General features: G+C 45.2%; 1 protein-coding gene across 2 annotated transcripts in view; it reads left to right on the top strand.

Annotated features, from left to right (window-relative positions):
- The window catches only part of LOC146784178 (uncharacterized protein C5orf52-like), a 93,960-nt gene extending 80,653 nt beyond the window's left edge, over positions 1–13,307 (top strand). Inside the window, exons 3-4 of one of the 2 annotated variants that reach the window (XM_085634418.1) lie at positions 12,882–13,105; positions 13,218–13,307. In XM_085634418.1, the coding sequence (XP_085490544.1) occupies positions 12,882–13,091 (210 nt within the window). In that variant the 3' untranslated portion in view covers positions 13,092–13,105; positions 13,218–13,307. Of the gene's footprint in view, positions 1–12,881 lie in introns of both variants that reach the window. The other variant, XM_085634417.1, reaches the window with a different exon arrangement.
- Positions 13,308–20,545: the final 7,238 nt, after the last annotated feature.

Raw genomic sequence — 20,545 nt, forward strand, 5'->3', positions numbered from 1 at the left:
GAAAGCCTAAGGTGCTAAAGGCGGACCAGGCTCGACTCTTAAGAGCCAAATCGTGACAGAAATACCCATTGGAAATATCCAAAGTGGTTTTATATTTTTTATGAAGTACATTATTAATGAGTGCCGTACTATGAGTATTTTGTACCACAAATGTGCGCATATGACTATTCAAATGTCTATAATCTAAGACAATGCAATATGAATGATCTGGTTTCAGAACAGGAAAAGGAGGATTATTCATTTGAGCTACAGAGGGTTCAATTATTTTCTGGTACTCTAGTTGGGAAAGTATTTCTTGAACAGATGCTTTAGCATCCCGTTTAACAGGATACTGTGGTTGTACTTAAGGTGCGGACTGTATAGGAATAACATAAGGGGAATCCTTATTCCAACCAGTATGATAACGATAAAGTGCAGGTTCCAATGCGAGGGCCCATTCGGATGCTTACCAGTATTCTTCACTTCATCGGGGAAGAGGTGTGAGCAAGAAGGGAGAATGACATCCAAAACCTGGGGCCATGCAAGAACCAAAGGTGGGGTCCGATCGACCTCCACCAAGGGAATGTGAGAAGATGCAGTTAGCTTGTCCCAGAAAATTGCCTTAATGGTTAATTTAACGTCACCTTCAATTTGAATATCTAAGTAATTGTGTCTGTCTGGAAGGGATATGTGGGTATCTGCAGTTTCAACTGTATTAAAGGTTGCTGTTGCTTTCGCTACCAGAAATTGGCAGAGATTCCGGCATTCAATGGTGACTTATGCTGTGCTGTCGCGGAGAGTCTCCGCTCAGCTCCTGTTCAGGAGGAGGGTTCTCACCATCTGTGGCATATTTTGCAGTCAAGGCTGCAACTTTCGGTTTCTGAAAAGGGGGTTTATAAGGAGGAGGTCTATCTTCCTTCATTATCTTCACGTCAGACAAGCGTTGTATCCCCGTTTCGGTTTCATGTACTCTTCTTGTCTGCAGTCAGATCACCCTCCTCTGTCGTACTGCTGGTCAGACAATTACTGAAAGGAACAAGGAGAATGTGTATAAGATGACTGATACCTGTCCGGAGTCTTAATTTTAGTGCAATCTTGAAAATTGGATCTTCTTTCAGAGGACTCCGGGGTTAGAGAACCTCCACGCTATCTACTTATGTTGTTGTTTAGATTTATCTCATTTTTTTTAGGACACTCACAGGCTGGTCTGGCGTCCTTGTCAGAGCCTGACTTGCCACATGGTGGTACGGAAGATCTAGTTCGCAAACTGTTACGTCCTTAAGACGTATATACATTAGAAATAATGACAGGCAACTCGCATACATGGTCGGCTACCGCCACTGCAGCAAGCTGCTAGTATATAGCAAAAGACGCTGCTTCACCCTTAACATTAGAAAGAATCATTTTGGAGGCAACAGGAAAATTACCCAGAAGTGTCATCCCTAAATCGAGGGCAGGACCTGCTGCATGTTCATTCTGTATTTGTTTGAGCACGTTCAGTAGGACGGCCATCGAGGGAGTGCCATGACAAAGAGTGTAGACTGTAGCAAGAATAGTCCTCCAGTTGATTGTGGACAAGAAGCACTACTCAGGGTTCTCGCAAGTAAGTACTGACCATAATGTTGGTGGCGCCATGTTGCAGGAATTCTGCTCAAGAACAGAACTATGCTTGGGACCACAGAACATCAGCATGTAGGAACAGAGTCACTATACCGCCTCAGTACCTATGAGCCAGAGTCGAATAGCTATAGTGCCTCACTTGCCCTCCAAACCTTACCAGAGTAACAAGTGACTTGGCACCACAGAACAGAACACTCTTGACCCACTCAGGGATCGCGGTGACGGGACACACCCTTCCGCTCTGTCACTCGTACTCGACTACAATAAAATAAACAAAAGACACAAAGGAAGTGTAGAATATTTATTCAAACTATTGTGTCCTAAAATGCAGCATTAGTGCCACAATTAGAAAACAAATGTATACAAAAAATACTGTTAGCATGGCTATTGAACCATATACTATAAAAAGCCCTGTCTTGGTATGGGATAGTTTAAGTCAGAAAGAGAGAAAGTCCCCCTTGAGGCAGTGATGGACACCAAGCAGCAACTTCCATCAAATCATTCAATCACCAGAATAAGACACCAAAACCATCTGTAAATCAAGTTTTACAAAATTAAAAATATTTATTCTCATTAAGACAGGATCAATTAATCATACGATCATCATTGGTAATGTGAAATCCTATGGTTAAACAGACAATAAAAACTATGATCAAATAATAAAAAATTGTTTTTTAAAAGGACACATCAAAGGTTAAAATACACTTCACGGCCAAATGCACATATCATGAATTTGGGAGAACCATGCAAGAAAAATGTTTTGTCAATATAGAAGGCACAGACATTAGATCCAGATAATTCGTTCTCCTTGAGGCAGTGATTCCAGATACTTGATTTATTTAATAACAAAATGTCTTCACAATCTACAGTCTGGCTTCTTAGTGTTGCGTCGACGCATTTCGGTGGATATAACTGATTCGAAACCACCTTCCTCAGGACAAGAATCAATTTCTCCCAAGTTAACTCTTTATAAAAAAATTATCTAAAAGAATTAATAAAAACAAACAGTTAGCCATTAAGGCTTACTTTTCACATTATACACAATAATACTTCTTTGCATAATTCTAATATCTCAATCACAATAACAAACATAACAACCGCACAATCATTAGTATCCCCCCACATCCAGAGAGGAGGGTTTTAAGTGAAATGATAAACAGTGTTGATATTCTGGTGATTCATACAGCCACTCACTCATACTCCATCATAACCAGTAAAGAATATCTCTTATACCTGTATCCGAGATACTGTGCACCATCGGATAAAAATGCAGGTAAGAATCTTGCAAAGTTTTGAACAGGGGACAAAAGTCGCTCCTTGGAGCCGTACTTAGAGACTGGCTTCAAAATCTATGGGAGAGGAAATCCTTATTAAATATTGGCAAAGACATACAAAGACCCAAAACTAAAAATACGGGCTCTGAATTAGTCTGCCTACCATATATGAAGAGCTTCTCTGGATTACAACCCATTAAGGAGTGCGAGTATATCTGCAATTTTAAAAAGAATGCTTTTAATGTTATGACAACTTAAGCACTTCTAAACACACTTGAAAGTACTGTCATAATGATTACCTGAATGTGGATTGGGCAACACATCGGCTACATTAGAATGCCCATTGAAAGCATACAATAGCTCGCCCTACCTCCGTAAGGTATTAATAGGGAGATAGTAAGCTCAGGATGCCCCCAAACTACATCTAAAATATAGGAGGCAATAACGTGTATAGCAGCAATGCTGACGTTATGGAAAACCAAAAAATAAAAATTAAAAAATAGGGACAAATAGTTTCACTGAAATGGCAGTTAAGGAGCCAGAAATAGGGACAAATAGTTCCACTACAATGGCAATTAAAGATACACAAGCCGCACTAACGCAATAAGCCTTCTAATGTCAGCGGGCACATACCCCCGCTAATGCCGCTCCTTACCTCGCATTCGGGCTTTCTGGCCTCTCGGCTGGTATCGGCTCCGTGGTAGGGAAGGTTGGATCCCACCCGGCTCCTTCCGTTTTATACCATCCAACATCCGGTTAATTAGAGTCATGCAGCTCAGCCGGGACTGCCTCACACATAGACCCCAGAAATACCGATCACATGGCGGCCATCTTAGACTGCCAAACCACAAATAGAAAATACATCGCACCATAATACTCAATCATGCTCTGACTATTAAATCAGCCAGGAAACGGTCTAAAAACAAATGAAAAAATCGTATATAGACATATCTAAGCAGAAATATATTAGAATTTATTATTAGTTAAAATTCCCCGTTGCGGTGAAAATTGATCCAACCACTACTCAAGATGGAATTAAAGGCGGCGTATCAATTATCAATGAGATCCCGAGATTTTGGTCAAACATTGCCAAACCACATGAAAGAGTCCATGTATTTTTCGAATACCTAATTATTGGATGCCCCCATGCGACAACAACTAGGAGGCTGTAGTGAGGAAACTGCAGCAATCATAACCTGTCTCAAGGAGATATGAATATTTGTGCACCAAACTAATGCATAACCTACTTCTCAAGAGCAATATCAATGAACAATCCACCAGCATATCGAAATACCTAGAATTGCATGCTAGTCTTCTCTAGTAGTATATAAGCAAGTTAGAACGGAATCTTTAAACAAACACGCTGAATATATTAAATCATCTAATCAGACACTCCCATTCTTCTTTGGAGTTTAGGCCATTTTTCACTGTATTAAAGCGTGAGATAAACCATTGTTCTCTTGATTTCCGTTTCAATTCCATATTTCCGCCTCGTGCTCCTATCCAGATTTTCTCTAAAATAAACAACTTTAAGTCAGAGTCATTGTGCTCCATTTCTAAAAAATGAGATACTAAGGGAGCATTAATTCTCTTAGTTCTTATGGCAGAGCGATGTTCTTGGAGTCTGGTCCTCAATTCCCTACCCGTCTCTCCTACATACCCTTTGCCACACAAGCACCGCAGAAAGTATACTATATTTCTACTTCTGCAATTATTCAGAGATCTTGCGTTCACTTGGAAATCATTATGTTTCAAAATTTTGGATTCTATGCAAAGGGCACAAACATTACATGCGCCACATTTCACATTACCTGTTGCTGGTTTTCCGTCTAATGTGATTTGGGTACTCCCTGGATGTTCCCTATATGTATGTACAAGCTCATTTCTGAGGTTCTTATTTCGTTTAAAGGCAAAGATGGGTTTCGCAAGCTTCATCTCCTCATCAAAATTGATAATATGCCAGTTACTGTTTATTGCATTCTTAATTCTATTGCTCATGTGAGAGAAGTTGCTTACAAAAACCACCTTATCCATATCGTCTTTCTTAATGCTGGGTTTACTAAACATGGCCTCTCTATTGTAGAATCTGGCTCGTTTGTAAGAATGTGAGATTAACCTCCTAGGATAGCCTCTCTCTTTGAACTTTGTTTTCATAGTCTCAGCATGTTTATAAAAATCATTCACATCAGAACAGTTTCTCCGCACTCGGAGAAATTGACTGAACGGAACATTGTCTCTTTGGGATTTAGGGTGGAAACTAGAATAGTGAAGCAATGTGTTTTTTGAACTGGGTTTGGTGTAAAGTTCAACCCCCAGAACCCCTTCCTCGTTTTTAATAGAGATATCTAAAAAGTCCACTTTGGACCTACTGTAGTGGGATGTAAATTTCAAATTAGGGTCACCCATGTTGAGCCAATTCAAAAATTCTTCTAACTGATCCTCCTCTCCAACCCAGATGAAAAATATATCATCAATGTAGCAGTACCAGCCCGCTACATTTTCGAAGAATGGGGCAAGCTCGTTATAGATATGTCTCCCTTCAAACTCACCAACATAGAGGCATGCTAGACTCGGCGCACAGGTAACCCCCATGCTGGTACCTTTCTTTTGTTTAAAAAGCTGGTCCTTAAACAAAAATATGTTATTCGTCAGGACCATTTTGGCACATTCTACTATGAAGTTCAGTTCAACACCAACCAGATCCACTTTACTTATGGCTCTACGAACCACCTCAACTGTTTCACCTTGAGGAATGTTCGTGTACAAAGACTCAATGTCCAGAGTAACCAGACATTGAGTCTCACCACAGAACGGTTTCCCTTCCACTAGAGAAATCATATGTGATGAATCTCTGACATATGACTTCAAACCCATCACTATTGGGCGCAGGAAGTGATCAACATATTTACTCAAAGGCTCCGTCAATGCATTAATGCTGCTCACAATCGGTCTCATAGGGGGGTTGTCGCGGTTTTTATGAACCTTTGGAAGGCCGTAGAAGGAGATAGTTTAGCCTAATCCTCCCCACTCCTACTGAAGCTAAATGATTATATATCAAAGATCTCTGGAATTAGTGGCGGGCCCCGTGTCCGTACTACAGATGGACACTCTGCATCTCAACTGCACCAGTGATCTTGTCTCAGAACTCTCACTCCATGTGTTTTCTTAAACTCTTGTGCTCCATTATATGACATGACATGTGAGCTCATAAACAAGAGCTGCATTCCTGTGTTGTAGGGTGTTCAGACCAAATCCCAGAGAAAGAACAGAAGGCGACAACATATACAGGTTCCATGTGAAAGTACAGTGTGGCACAAAGCAAGTAGGTTTATATAGTAACGTGTGCAAATGAAAATGCGGCCTACAAAGTGTACAATTAGGCGAACATAGGGAAAACTACAATGGGCCATGCAGGAAACACACAACAGTGTGCGCCATTCATAAACAAAACGGCGTGTGGCAGTTGGTGAGTCGTCGATGCTGAACCGAAGCGAAGTGCTGATTTTGGGGGCTCCGACCTCTGACTGATGGCTAGCTGCTGGCTCTTCTTCCACGCTGCGCTGCCCACTCTCTGGAGCGACGCGCAGGTTGGGCTTGAGCGGTAAGGGCCACCGAGCAACCTGAGATCCGAGGCTGGTAGCGATGACATCCGCTGCGTTGGAAGGGCACCGTTTGTGCCTTGGAGAACCCCGATTGCTGCCCACCTGGAGGTAAGCTAAGGCAACACAGAGCGTGGAGTGAGCCTGCGGTGTGGCCTGGGGTTCCTGCAGGGGTAGCAGTTCCAGAGCCCGTGAGGCATACAAGGGGGAGTGCGGTTGACACTCTGAGTCCCCCCCCCCCCCGTGACTTGCGCGCACAGCGGCCTGCAAGTCGGTATCAGCGGCGAACCCAACTTAGCCATCTGCAATCTAAGTGAGTACCCACCATTGAGGAAGGAGTCCTTGGCGAAGGTACCGTTACCACCACGTGGAGCTCATCAATAAGAGCTGCTGGGGGAGGCAAATACTATAGCAACATCTGCGAAGAGCAAGCTCCTGGCTGTGGAGCCTTTGGATCCCACTGGCAGCAAGAGTTAGTGCTAGTGTATGCTGAGCTACGGCAGACACAATTTTTGGACCTGGCTGACGTGGAGCGGAGTCCATTGGGATGCATAGTTCTGCCGGCAGCACAGTACTTCCTCCCATCTTACCACACATTGTGTGTATCATTAGGAACTAAACCTCAGGGTGTGTGTGCCATTGGTAGAGTGACTGTTGTCCTCCGGGGGGCCCCCCCGAGGCCAATCATAGCAAAGCTCCTAAATTGCCAAGATTGGGACACAGTGCTGCATCTATCTAGGGAAAAAGGCACTACACTGAAATCACCTTTTATCCGGACATTTCAGCAAAAAAGAAATTGCAGTCCTTGGGGATCTCGTATGCATACCCTGCCCGATTACAAGTGGATCATGATGCCACACAAATGATATTCACATCATCACAGGCAGTCATGAATTTTGGGGCGAGCCTGCCGCCCCCCTCCGGGCCCTGATCCTGATGCTGTGGGGACTGGTGACTAATTGAAGCCGAACAGTTCATTTGTAGGTCCCCGCAGATAAGTAAATATGCTGGATAATTATATGTTCTAATGTTCGCAGGCATTGTTGAGTATCTGATGAACGCTATTGTGGTGCCCTGCCTTTTATAGGGGCTTGTCGGAAGAGAGCCATTATACTATACTTCATGCTATGTAATATGCAAGTTGTACTAGTTGAAAATGTTGCTTAATCCTACTAACAGTGTTGGATACCTCCGTAATGTGTTCACTAAGGTCTCTGTTCAACGAGAGGGTATTTAGCACCTTGCTTCCCTACAAGGGTATACCCCACTGGGTTCTGATATCTTTAGATGAACCCTCTTCTTCCCCTTTTCTTTTTTTGTTTTTTTCTCGGAATGTTCTTAATGTTTGATCACAAATATGTTTGAAATACCCTTTTGTAACTCGGATGGCTTTGTCAAGTTCTTCAATGCTGGAACGCGTGGGGGGTGGGTATGTTGTTAATTTGTTTAGACTCCATGCACACACTCCCTACATGTTGATCCGAACTCTGTGTCTCTGTGCCCCGCGGCCTTCCTCCTTCTTAGCATGTGACTGGTTTGTTGTATAATGGCTCATTTGGGTGGTTGGCTTAACGTGCTTACTTGGAACGTAGGGTGTTGAATAATCCCAAGAAGGTTAGATGGGTGCTCGCATATTTGGACCGTCATCAGGGTCATATAACATTGATACAGGAGACACATCTCACTGCGCAGTCAGCCACTACTATTGGGGCGCGATGGGCACAGACGAGATTGACCTCTTCCTACTCCTCTTATAGCAGGGGAGTCCTTATCCTTGTTAAGAAAGCTTTTCCCTTCACTACAATACACTCAGAGACAGATGAACAAGGCAGACACATTATGTTGCAGGGAAACTGTGGGAGAAATGTCCTCACCATTATTAATCTATATGGCCCCAATGTTGATGACCCTGAGCCATTCACCAAACTATGTGTTCAGCTGTACGATTTAAAACCATCCAACATACTTTGGGGCGGAGACTTCAACACCCCAGTAGACCGGACTTTGGATAGATCCACTATTGCTGCATGGCATGATAAGCAATCTACTAAAGTGTTACAAGAAAATATGGAGAATTATGGCCTTGTCTCTATATGGCGGTTCTGTCACCCTGAGGATCGGACGTCATGTTTATATCAACCGTACATAATAAGTGGTCATGTCTAGATTATTCGTTGGTGACCAGGGAGGTGAGCACATGGGTGGCAGAGGTGCACCACTTACCCAGACCCTGTCTGACCATTCTCCCATGTGTTTATCCCTTAACCCCTTCGATGCTGCGCAGATTCCGCCGCTGTGCTGACGGAATCTTGCGCGGGTGTGGTCATGACGGAATGGTTCCGTCATGAGCACAGCTCAACCGTGGGTCATGACGGAACCATTCCGTCATGAGCACCGAAGGGGTTAAGCTCCCGACTCATGCACCACAACCCTTTCAATGGAGGCTTCACGCCTCAGCTCTTTTGGACGCGATGTTCGGGATGGGGTGCGCTCTGCAATCATACAATATTTTGACTCTAAGAAGTGGTCAGTTGAGGTGGCAGAAGTGCTATAAGATGCATTTAAAGTACGTTTTGTGGATTGTTCATTGAACTCCGGGCTTGGGTATTACACTCCATTTCACTCGTCTGCCGTTTCTTGAAAACATGTTGCATGAATTGGAAAAAACGTATGCGACCCAACCTGACCCCATGACGTTTTCAATTATCAGAACACACCTTACTAAATATAACGAAGCAGCGGAACAAGAGGTTCAATACGTGTCTAAACGCTGGGTGGCAAGGGCGTACGTGAGGTGGGGGGTGCCTCGGTCGCAGCCTAGCAGTTAAGAATAAAGACCCATGGGCTGCTAATCATATAGTGACCATTACTACTCCTGATGGCGAACACTTTCATGATACCCCCGCTATCCTGAGCAATTTGGTCGCTTTTTATGCCCAGATATATAGTGCCCATCCATCAGTAAATGAGCATGAAACGGCTGCACATTTAAGTCATATTACCCTTGCCTGGCTATCGCCGGCGTAGAGAGAATTCCTGGTTCAGCCCATAACTGAAGAGGAGGTGAGGAATGCTATATTCCTACCATGCCTACCACCAACCAGGAAAGCACCGAAGCGTTGGCCTCCCTAGTGAATTTTACAAGATATATTTGGATTTGTTGATGCCTCACCTGATTGACAAATATCAGGAGCCCTACAAGAGACACTCACTTCAACCTACTTTGAGAGAAGCACTGTTAATCACGCTGTTGAAACAAGATGAGGCGGTCCAGAGGTGGGACTCTTACTGCCCGCTATCATTGCTAAATACAGACATCAAAATTCTTGCCGAAATCCTTGCTACTTAATTGCAGCCACTGCTGCCATCGCTGGTCATTAACTATGTGCGTTATTCGCAACACCAACAAGACCCCTCGATCCAGGCTGCGGCAGTATTCCTGGATGCCACTAAGGCGTTCGATTCATCCAATGGCCGTATATGTTTGCTGTGTTGGCTACAATGGAGATGCCCCAGGCCTTTCTGCACTGGATTTGATTGTTGTATACGGATCCCATCTCCCTGGTCTGTGTGAACGTCATAAGATCAAATCCATTATACATTCACAGAGTGATGCCCTACATCCCGATTTTGTTCGCCCTAGCACTGGAGCCACTAGCCTGTATCATTTGGCAGAGACACTCAGATGCGCCCCTGCAAATTTGTCAACGTCCTCTCGCCATATCATTATATTCGGATGATATGGTGGTGTATGTGAGAGACCCGTCCACTGATTTGGCCCCGACAGTTCGAGAATATGTAAAATATGAATGGTATTCCGGGCTGAGTATTAATTAGTTGAAATCGGTTATATTTCCTCTAACCCAATCCATCGAATATCCACTAGAATGGTGTGTTGATTTCCTAAAATACTTAGGGGTGTGGATACACCATGACCCTGAAATCCAAATCCAAGGCAAAGTCTGGGCATTCTCCCATGCACTCAGTACCTTCCACCTTGGCTGAGGGCAACAACCCAAAGCACTTGCAGGCTGTGCAACACCGAACAAGGAGACATTCTGCACTTAAACTGCAGCAAGAACGGTCACAGTTGTTAAAAGCCCCCTTTAAGCAGAAAGGCATCCACACCAGGAGGCAAGCGGTGCTGGCATGCTTCAATCCAGGGGACACGCAACTGAAATGCAGAACAGTAAAATTTCTTATGCTGGCAGCATAAAAAATGCCTAAAATAACAAACCAACCTTGGCCAAACAAGTAATAAGTTGCCTGCGGAGCAACTGGCCTGCAAATTGGTTGCGGCTTCTCTCGGTCACAACAAGGAAGGAGCACCTTTTTATTGTATAAACTCTGAGCCTTCTCTCACAACCAAACAGTATGCACTATACGGAACTTTACCACGCGCATTTCTGGCATCAGTAACGCTTTAAGCGACCGTACTGCACTTTATTCTGTGAACCAATGATTCTTGCTAACGCTCACACTGACAATTTTAACCACTGTACAGCATTTTTTAGCACGTGTTTTATTGATTTTAATGGTGTGCAATACTAGTTCTTCTGCTTATTTTTAAATGTTTCAATGGTTTTTAGTAACTATGCAAATAAAGTTAAACTTAAAATTGCAGGACCAGGTGGTTCGTTGGACCAGTCTCCTCTTGTCGCTGGCAGATACACTAGCAATTATGAAGATGGTGGTAATGCCCAGATTTTTATATTTCTTTACTAATATTCCCATCTCTTTGATGCAGACGTTCTTTAAGGCACTCCAATCCTGCAGGACGACTCTGGAATGGGCTGGTAAATAACCTAGGTTTATCTGGCAGAGCCACACACAGCTGGGATTCACAGCGCCTGATTTTTATTATCTGTGCGCACAAGCTCACTTTGCACATTACTGGTACCACCCCCCCCACCACCACCACCACCACTATACCGTGTGTGGCACACTGCACTCAAGTATGATGCTGCTCATTCCATCCCTCCCAAAGACATATTACCATGTACTCCCATGACAAATGCATCTAAAGAGGTTAGCTCACTCCACAGCACAACGAAAGCCTGGCAGGCACTCGCTACGCGGGTAGGCAAAACTCCACTATATGTCCCAGCATTTCCATTGTTACATCATCCGTCCCTATCGGTCACTCAAAAGCCTAGAGCACTCACTATATTAGAAGAAGCAGGATTGAGGGAGATGGGTGATGCCTTCCTTGGGGGATCCTATATAATGCTCACATACTTTCTTGGAGATCGTGGTCACACCCCCCTGTGCGGCTTCATATATTATAGATTGAGAGCAGCCATGAGAACATTATACTCTTCTTTTCTGCAAAAACTGGTAACACTGGGGTCCCCGCAGCTACTACTCACATGTCCAGATTGTAAAAAACGTATCACCAAACTGTACAATGCCTCTCAATGTGAAAAGGATGGGTCTACTGACTCTGCGTTTGATAAATGGAATGCTGTCTTGGACAGCCCACTGATGCAGGATGATTGGGATTTCTGCTGTGTCCTCTCTGGGTAGACTAACCTCAAATTAAAACCTGAGAATCATATTTTTTAATAGCTTCAACAGGCCTACTATTCTCCCCTCCAGCTGCACAGATTCGGGTTGTGTTTGGACGCGGCCTTTGTTCGCTGCGGGACCACTTCAGCAGATTTCCAATAGCTGGCATGGGGCTGTGGCCTGGTAGCCCAATACTGGTCGTAAGTCATGCAAACTCTAACGGGTATGATAATGCAACACATTGATTGCACCCCGAAAGTGTGCCTTTTGGGCCTTATAAAGTTGTTTCAACCTACAAACCGGAAATTTGTATCAGTGGCATTACTAATTGCTAAATGTAGAGTGTCAATGTGCTGCGGCGGAAGGCTGGGCCCTGAACTTGCAGAATGGCTTCAAGATATGGAGTACTGCAAGGCTCAATTAGAAGCCTATGTAAAGGAAATTCCACGGGCCTCAAGGTCAAAGGATGTCTAATGCTGATGTAAATTCGGATTGAATATTGCCATTTGAAGCACCGTGCATATGGGAGGAGGGTATAGGAGACGGAAAATTCCCAATATTGTATTATTTATAGGATTGAAGAATCAGAGTCTGAGTTGTACTGTTTCCTGTATTATTTGTCTTTTCAAAATAAGAAAGGAAATAAAAAAAATATATATGCCCTACAAGTACTAATAGCAAATGCAATACAGCATTCATAGTTTACAGGCGATCAAGTAGACACATCCCTTGGACAAATGTGATTGAAAAATTGAATGCGCATGAATATGGATTTAACTTATAAGAAGAAAAATGCATTGGGTAGATGATATATGAATGCATAGGAACCCTTGTGTGTTATGTCTTCATCATGATCATGGGCATTAAATTGTACGTTTTATTATTTGATTTCTCTTCAAAGAAAGAACACCTGGAGAGCTTGAAGAAGAAGACTGCCCAATTTTACGACCACCTAAAGAAGAAGTTCCTCAGTGACCTCCAGAAGAAGAATGCACGCTGGGTGAGAGAGCACAACGTATTCATCAAGTCTTTGGAGAAGGACGCAAAAGCCAAAAACATGACGTCTGGTCGCATTCCATCCTTCAACGGACAACGCCAAGCTCTCCCCTAAAAATAAGTGAGAAGGTACCTTGATTGGCCAAAACGATTCGTATACCTTCTCATCAAGACCTCAGTCAACCTCTGTTTTTCCTACTGTCATTTTCATACAGTCTACCGTCTTTTCTTTTGTCTCCAGCCAGAATGACGAAAGAAAAACATCGACTGATTGAAAAGTCACACATTAAAGTGGATCATTTCACAGTGACCCTCAGACAGTTTTCCGAGTCTGAACAGTTTGTATTAAATTTACTAAGATATAAAAACTACATTTGGTGGCATGTGCAGCGTGCGCGGAACATCTCATCTGTGTATGTTTTTAGACATTGAAAATGTAGTAGATTGTGGTTTTTTGGATGTTACTTTTCCCTCTCCCTTGTTCAAGCCTTCAACTTCAGGAATTAGATGGTATGTTCCAGTACTGTGTTGGTCAATCCCCAAGTTTGTTGCATGAATTCTGATTTGCAAACGGACTACGATATCATTGTAATTCTACACAAATAACTGAGCGTACCATATTGTATACCGCATCTTGCTATCTTTAACGTCCTATCTGTCCGTTGGCTTAGTGTTTCACTTTTTCATTATTTGACATTCTTTGCCACCTTTTCATAACCACCTCCTATGTCTTTCTCTTCTACGTCCTTAGGCCTGCATGAAGAGCTGGCTCTTGATTCAAATGATCCCAGTATCTCCTGGTCTGTCCCCATCATAATTAAACGTCTGTGGACCCAGTGTTTTTCTCTGAGAGATTTCATTTTTCTGAAAGCAGGTGAAATCAGAGCGAGTAAATTTAGGGGGGAAATTGGGAATTACTGGGGGGATATGGGCTGATATTCCGGATTCCTTGTGTATCTTTTCATTCTTAGCGAGTGCCCCTGGATGTTATCAGTACTTCTACTATCAGTAACTCAGAGGAGCATGGCCGGACTGGTCAGCCAGGCAGGCGGGCAATCCCCTGGGAGGCTGGAGTCCTCGGAGGCCAGTTTTGACCGTTGGAGGCCGGTTTCGGCCCCCAGGGATGGTCGTGCACGTTACACGATCCCGGCGACAACTTGAAAGAGTTGTTCTGGTTCTAGCGTGCATTGGGACGCTGGCACATGGGGGCTGAATTTATCATTTTTGCAAGGGCTGTTTTAAGTTCACAGTCCTTCCCTGCAGGGGAGTAGGGCAGAGTAGTGGCCCATATGCACTCATAACGAGGTGCAGCCTCACCACGAAGACAGTCATGTTGTGCATAATTCTTTAATGTATTCACATTCTTTTTTTTATATGTCGAACAAAAACTTTCTTGCATTTCCTTCCTCTGCTTCCATGTCCAGTTTCTGCTATTCCTTGTCTCCAGTGGGAGTCAGGAGTGCTAGTTCTCTGGTTCAAGTATAATTTTTTCAGCTGTTTTTTGGTTAGACATGACCAGGACCCTGCTTGTTGCATCTTCACAGGTCCCACAGTTGTGTCCCAAAAACCGGGGTCTTGTTACCAGACACCACTGTACACTCAGTGTACGGGCCCTGCTGCGGAGTAAATGTGGACTTGCAAGAGGCCAGTATGTCTGTTTTGGCAGTTCTAGATTCCCCAATATCCCGGAGGTAAAAAAGGTGTTGATGTCGCTTTGCAGCAAAGCACCTCACACCGTGAAAGCGAAGTCACAATATAGTGCGCAGTTTCCTCTTAGACGTGCTCAGAAATGACCAGAAGCTTTACACTGGAAGACTAGGTGGGCAGAGGGTGATAGAGCAGCAAGTCTGTTTCTTGCTTTTTAGGTCTCGGGACCATCCGGTCTGCCGAAGGCAGAACCGGAAGTCCGGAGATTTAATGTTTTGGAGAAGAGGGGCTTGAACCCGCCCCTCTTCTCCCCTCTTCTCCATTGGCTGGCCTCTTGAATGCTGGCCAGCCATTGGAGAAGAGGTTCGTCACTCCGAACTGGCCCTGTCCTTTTCGGATTCGGGGGCGTGTTTTTTCGTTACTTTTCGATGGGCGTGTTTAAACGTCCCCGAATCCAAAAACACGCCCCCGAATCCGAAAATGCCTCTGCCTTTCTCCAAGGCATTTCTGCTTCACCTCGGAGAAAGGCAGTTGTCTCTCTCTGATTCTGTCGTGTTTCTTGTTCTTTTTATGCCCTTGCGCTTCCACATCAACGAGAACGCCATTGCTAGGGATGTAACACTATTCTAATGAAACAGAATATCAATAATGTATTTAGCCTGTCAATGCGGTATTCAGATATCCATTTAGGAGTTTGCCTTCTGCACAGGAAACTTCCCGGGTGCTGACATTTGAAGGTGAAAGCTTATTCGCAGTGAAGGAAAATCGCTATTTGTGTAATGAGAGGCCAAGCGTCACAACTATCAAGGTCAGATGCAAAATAACAAAGTAATTCTTTGCACGCGGCCACTGCCCCCTTGCCTGGATGCTGCTGCTCCTCCTCCCACCCCTTGCCTTGTCATCCCACGCTCACGGGGGGAGCCTAAGCCCCAGGGCTCTTCTACGTTGCAGCTCCTTCCGGGCGAACGGGATCAGTCACACCTGCCTGCGCATCAAGTTTCGGGGCCCAAGGTGAGTGCAGGCAGGAACTGCCTAGGAGGACAACAATAAACACGTTTGATTCTCATTCAGCTAATTTAGAGATGACTACAGCAAGAGTTATTGACTAATTCAATATACATTATCAATGGTTATTACTGCCGCCCAAGCAATTCTTATAGCGTTGGAGGCCTGAAATTATCCGAATTGTTACACGTGTGGTTGTGTAATGGTTCGTACTTGTGTTACTATTATTGGCAGTATGGCAGGGGCAATGTTTGGTGCAAACTGCAGTGCCCTCGTCTTTTCTGAGTACCGTTTATTATATGGGGTCTTAGCAGAGTGGACGGGAGAGAAGGCTCACTACTTCTGCCGGTAGATCAGAACGTTTAAGGGTTAGAGGTCGTGTTGTGATGTAGTACTAGCAGTGTCATAGTTGGAGCGACAATACAGGCCATACGTTCCTATGAGTGGGGTCCTAAAGTGAGCGCGACAGTCAAATCTGTGTATCATGTCTGGATAATGTGCAGAGTGTAGTGAGCCCTCCAGCAGTTTGCGATCCGAAGGCTCTCTCTGATTAGATGAGGGAGCGTAGGTTGCGAGAGTCTTACACTGGGGTCGGTAGGGAGGGGCAGGCTATCAGTCTTTTCCGTGGAGGAGACCTGCAGCTCCCAGAATCTGACAAGTGGAACTCCCTTGCCTTTCGGGTATGAGAGTGACCGATCACGAGGGGGTTAGTAGAGACGTGATTAGAGGCTAAATATTGCAGGGTAGAAACGTCTTTGTTCAGTGTTTCAGAGTTGTCCAGGGAGACCACTTTCCATTACGTTATTTTATGTTTTACAGTCTTATATAACTGAAACTCGACCTGGAAGTATTGGAGCGCTTTATACAGGCACCTGTTAGTTACATTACAGAAGGACACATGACTTTTTTCTAGGCATGGGGGTGATTAAGTCATTTGCCCAGAATCACAGGGTGTTGAGCCAACGCGGAGACTCAAACCTGATTCCCCAGGTCCAAAGTTGGCAGCTCTGGCCATAACGCCACATCCTCCATAAGTAATAGTACAGCTTCATGACAATGCCTTCTTCAGCGATGCTCTCTTCTCCAGGTTTTCGTTCCTTTGCGAATTATAATAACTTTGTGTGTACACCTTAGCTTTCATCCCCGGGTCATTAAATCCCCCGGAGACTGCTTATTTCACTGCCATCTAAATACCTCAACTTTGCCCGATAATGAGTGGAGTGCGATGTTTGTAAGCTCAGAAACACTGTGTTAAATAGATCTGGACTTCAGAGCTACGGCATTCATGCTCTCAGTGAGGCTTTTAATATTTATTTTTAAGTATCTTGTTTCAGTTAAAAAACAATTTACAGTGTAGCTGCGAGGCTGTGAGGCTAATAGTAGCGTTCAGTTTTAAAGCGGTGTGTGGATTTCCTAATTTAATTGCCTTTAGCTTTTTGGAGATTCGTTGCCAGGTCACATCACGAAGTTTATTGCATTCATTAGTGATGATGAATGTGTGTCAATTTTTTCACTCTCCAGTTATTTGTGCCCGTTACATCCAAAACGAAACATAGACAGCAATTCCTGCTGTAGTTAGCTCTAGGTGACTTGGTTTCAGTTTGTGAGCTTTCATTAGCTGACCTATGTCAGGAACAAAATAAACGCCAGGAAAGAAATACAGTTAACAATGACCCACTCCCCAAGTCATTTTTTTTTGGAGTGGGTCAGTGCTCCATTACAGTATATTAGACAGACAGTAAGATAAAGGCATGGAGAGTTCACTCAAGGCTGCAGAACAATAGCAGAAGAGATTAAATGGATTAGATATTACTTTGCAACATTTCAGTAGCATGTTTTCCGAAATTGCGAAAAAAAAGATTTTACATTTAATTGATTTTAAATTGTGACCACTTTTATTTGGCTGTATAGATCATGGCGGATGGCGACACATTTCCTCCCTGCATCCGTTCTCTACCTTTGCATTCAGGGGTAGTAAGTCCTTAATGCTGTTTGCACTTAACAGGAAGTCCGGAGATGTAATGTTTTGGAGAAGCGGGGCTTGAACCCGCCCCTCTTCTCTCCTCTTCTCCATTGGCTGGCCTCTTGAATGCTGGCCAGGCATTGGAGAAGAGGTTTGTCACTCCGAATAGGCCCCGTCCTTTTCGGATTCGGGGGCGTGTTTTTTCGTTACTTTTCGATGGGCGTGTTTAAACGCCCCCGAATCCGAAAACACGCCCCCGAATCCGAAAATGCCGCTGCCTTTCTCCAGGTAAGATTGTGCTCTGCTCTCGAGAAAAGCGTGTGCAATATATATTCAGAATTCTTTCTCTTCAAGCGCACTCGGCATACTCCTGCAAATCACGGGATGTTTGGGAGATGCAGCTAGAGGTGCTATTTCGCGCTGCTACCCAAGTCCTAAGTATGCTTGAATCGGTTAATATTGTCACTGACTCGTTTCTGGACCCCCGCTTTATTCCCAAGATGGCTACCTTGTAGACCAACGAACGAAATCTTCAGCTTGTCGTCCGTTGTCTATTTCCACTCGATCTCCGCTCTCAAACCACTAGATCTCTATGCTCTTTTGTTTTCATTCCGTGTCACACAAGGCCAGACGAGAACGCTCCCGGGGGAAGGGGGGAGGGAGAGCGAGAGGGCAGTCGGGGAGGAGCTTCACCGCAACCTGTGCTGCTTTTGCCTTTAGTCTTTCACGTCTTTAGTCCCTAATTTCCCCAACAGCCACTCTAAGATCTGTGTGTGTGTGTAGTAGGCTCTATGTGTGTGTGTGTGTGTGTCTCTGTGTGGGTGGCTTTTTTTGTAGGTGGCTCTATGCGTGGGTGGCTCTGTCTGTGTGTGGGTAACTGTGTGTGTGTAGGTGGCTCTGTGTGGGTGGCTCTATTTGTGTGCAGGTGGCTCTATGTGAATAGCTCTGTGTAGGTGGCTCTGTGTGGGTGGCTTTGTGTGTGTGGCTCTGTGTGTGGGTGCAAATGCAATAGGTCTCGCATTTGAGAGCGATTAAGCTATTGACATTGTAAATAACAATGCCGTTTCTTTAAATGTTTTAAAAACAAAAACATAAACAAAAATAATGTCATGAGCAATGTCAATAGCTCTAACTTTAACAATGCCGAGACCATTGCATTTTAAATGCTTGTTGCTACATTTCACAGGCTCTGGAACTTTCCCGCGCCTTCCACATCTGCCATGAATGCCTCCTGACTGTTTGCATGAAGCCAGCAGAAGAGCATCGGGGCTAAGTGAACACATTGCAAACGCATCTTTCAATTCCAGCCGGAGGACTTGCTCCAGAAAGGAACAATAAAATGTAACCTACAGTCCGAGCCTTCCTTCTGGCCAAGTGGTTTCTTTTTATCTATTCAGGAAACAACATCAAGTTCAAATCCATGGGCTTTGGACCTCATCAAAGAGGGCTCTGCTTAGGAACGCGCATTTTACATCACTCACGACCTGTTCTAACATATCATTGATAAAATCACTACAACATCTTAAATGATATGGATTACAACACTGTCAATGTCAAGGGTGTGAGTTATAGTTACTTTAGGGCGGGGGTATGACATGGTAAGATGGCAACCAGGACGAGTTACTTTAGGGCGGGGGTATGACCTGGTAAGATGGCCACCAGGACGCAGTTTCACAGCTCCTTCCCAGGGCCGTCTACATCCTGCATAATCCTGTGCATCTTCGAACTGTGAATTTGGAGGAAACCGCCGTAGATGATATCCCAGTCACTGAAATACAGGGGACTGACCGGCATGCAGGACAGCTGCTGCAACCCTCGATTCACCTCGCGGCAGCCTAGTGAGGGGACTGAAGATGCACCGGGACCAGGCCGCGAACTCCTAAGGTTGCAGGTCCTTCCCCAAAAGTGGAGATGCTTGCTGGCAGTGTCTCTTTGAGATGCGTGGGGACACCCTGCTGCCCTGATTGGTGCCACGGACGAGGTCACCTGATGGGCGGCTGGCAAGACGACGCCAGAGCAGCAATTAGGCCTCGAGGTGTGATGGCAGCATGGTGGTATGGGGTGGCTGCAGTACAGAGGACGCCTCTCCTGCAGAGATCAATCAATCAATCAATCAAGAAATTTGTATAGCGCGCTACTCACCCGGAGGGTCTCAAGGCGCTTGGGGGGGGCGGGGGGGGTCCGCTACTGCTCGAACAGCCAGGTCTTGAGTTGCTTCCTGAAGGAGAGGTGGTCTTGGGTACGACGGAGGCGGATGGGGAGGGAGTTCCAAGTCTTGGCTGCCAGGTAGGAGAAGGATCTTCCTCCCATGGTGGCTCTTCGAATGCGTGGAACCGCGGCGAGGGCGTGACTGGTCGCAGTTGGCGGGTGGGAGTGTAGAAGGTCAGGCAGTGTTGAGGTACCTGGGGCCCAGGTCGTGGAGGGCCTTGTGTGCGTGGGTGAGGAGACGGAACGGGATTCTCTTGCTGACGGGGAGCCAGTGCAGGTCTCTCAGGTGTCCGGAGATGTGGCTGTGTCGGGGGATGTCCAGGATGAGTCGTGCGGAGGCGTTCTGGATGCCTTGGAGTCTTTTCTGTAGTTTGGCTGTGGTTCCGGTGTAGAGGGTGTTACCGTAGTCCAGTCGGCTGGTAATGAGTGCTTGGGTGACCGTCTTCCTGGTTTCGGTGGGGATCCATCGGAAGATCTTTCGGAGCATGCGTAGGATGTTGAAACACGATGATGAGATGGTGTTGACTTGTCTGGTCATCGAGAGGCAGATCAGGGCTGGCGAGGCTGCTGCTCACCTATACAGTGAGGAAAGTGAGCCACTGGACGTGCAGCCCTAGCGGGGCCTGGATGGAGCCTGCAAGGCTCCCTGCTCACTGAGTGTGAAGGCAGGGCCCGACACGAGCCTTGTACAGGGCCCGTAGGATGGGGAGATCCCTTTGTTGCTCTTTGTTGACATGCGACGGGCT

This window comes from Triturus cristatus, chromosome 11 (genome assembly GCF_964204655.1).
Source record: "Triturus cristatus chromosome 11, aTriCri1.1, whole genome shotgun sequence".
In the NCBI taxonomy this organism is placed as follows: Eukaryota; Metazoa; Chordata; class Amphibia; order Caudata; family Salamandridae; genus Triturus; species Triturus cristatus.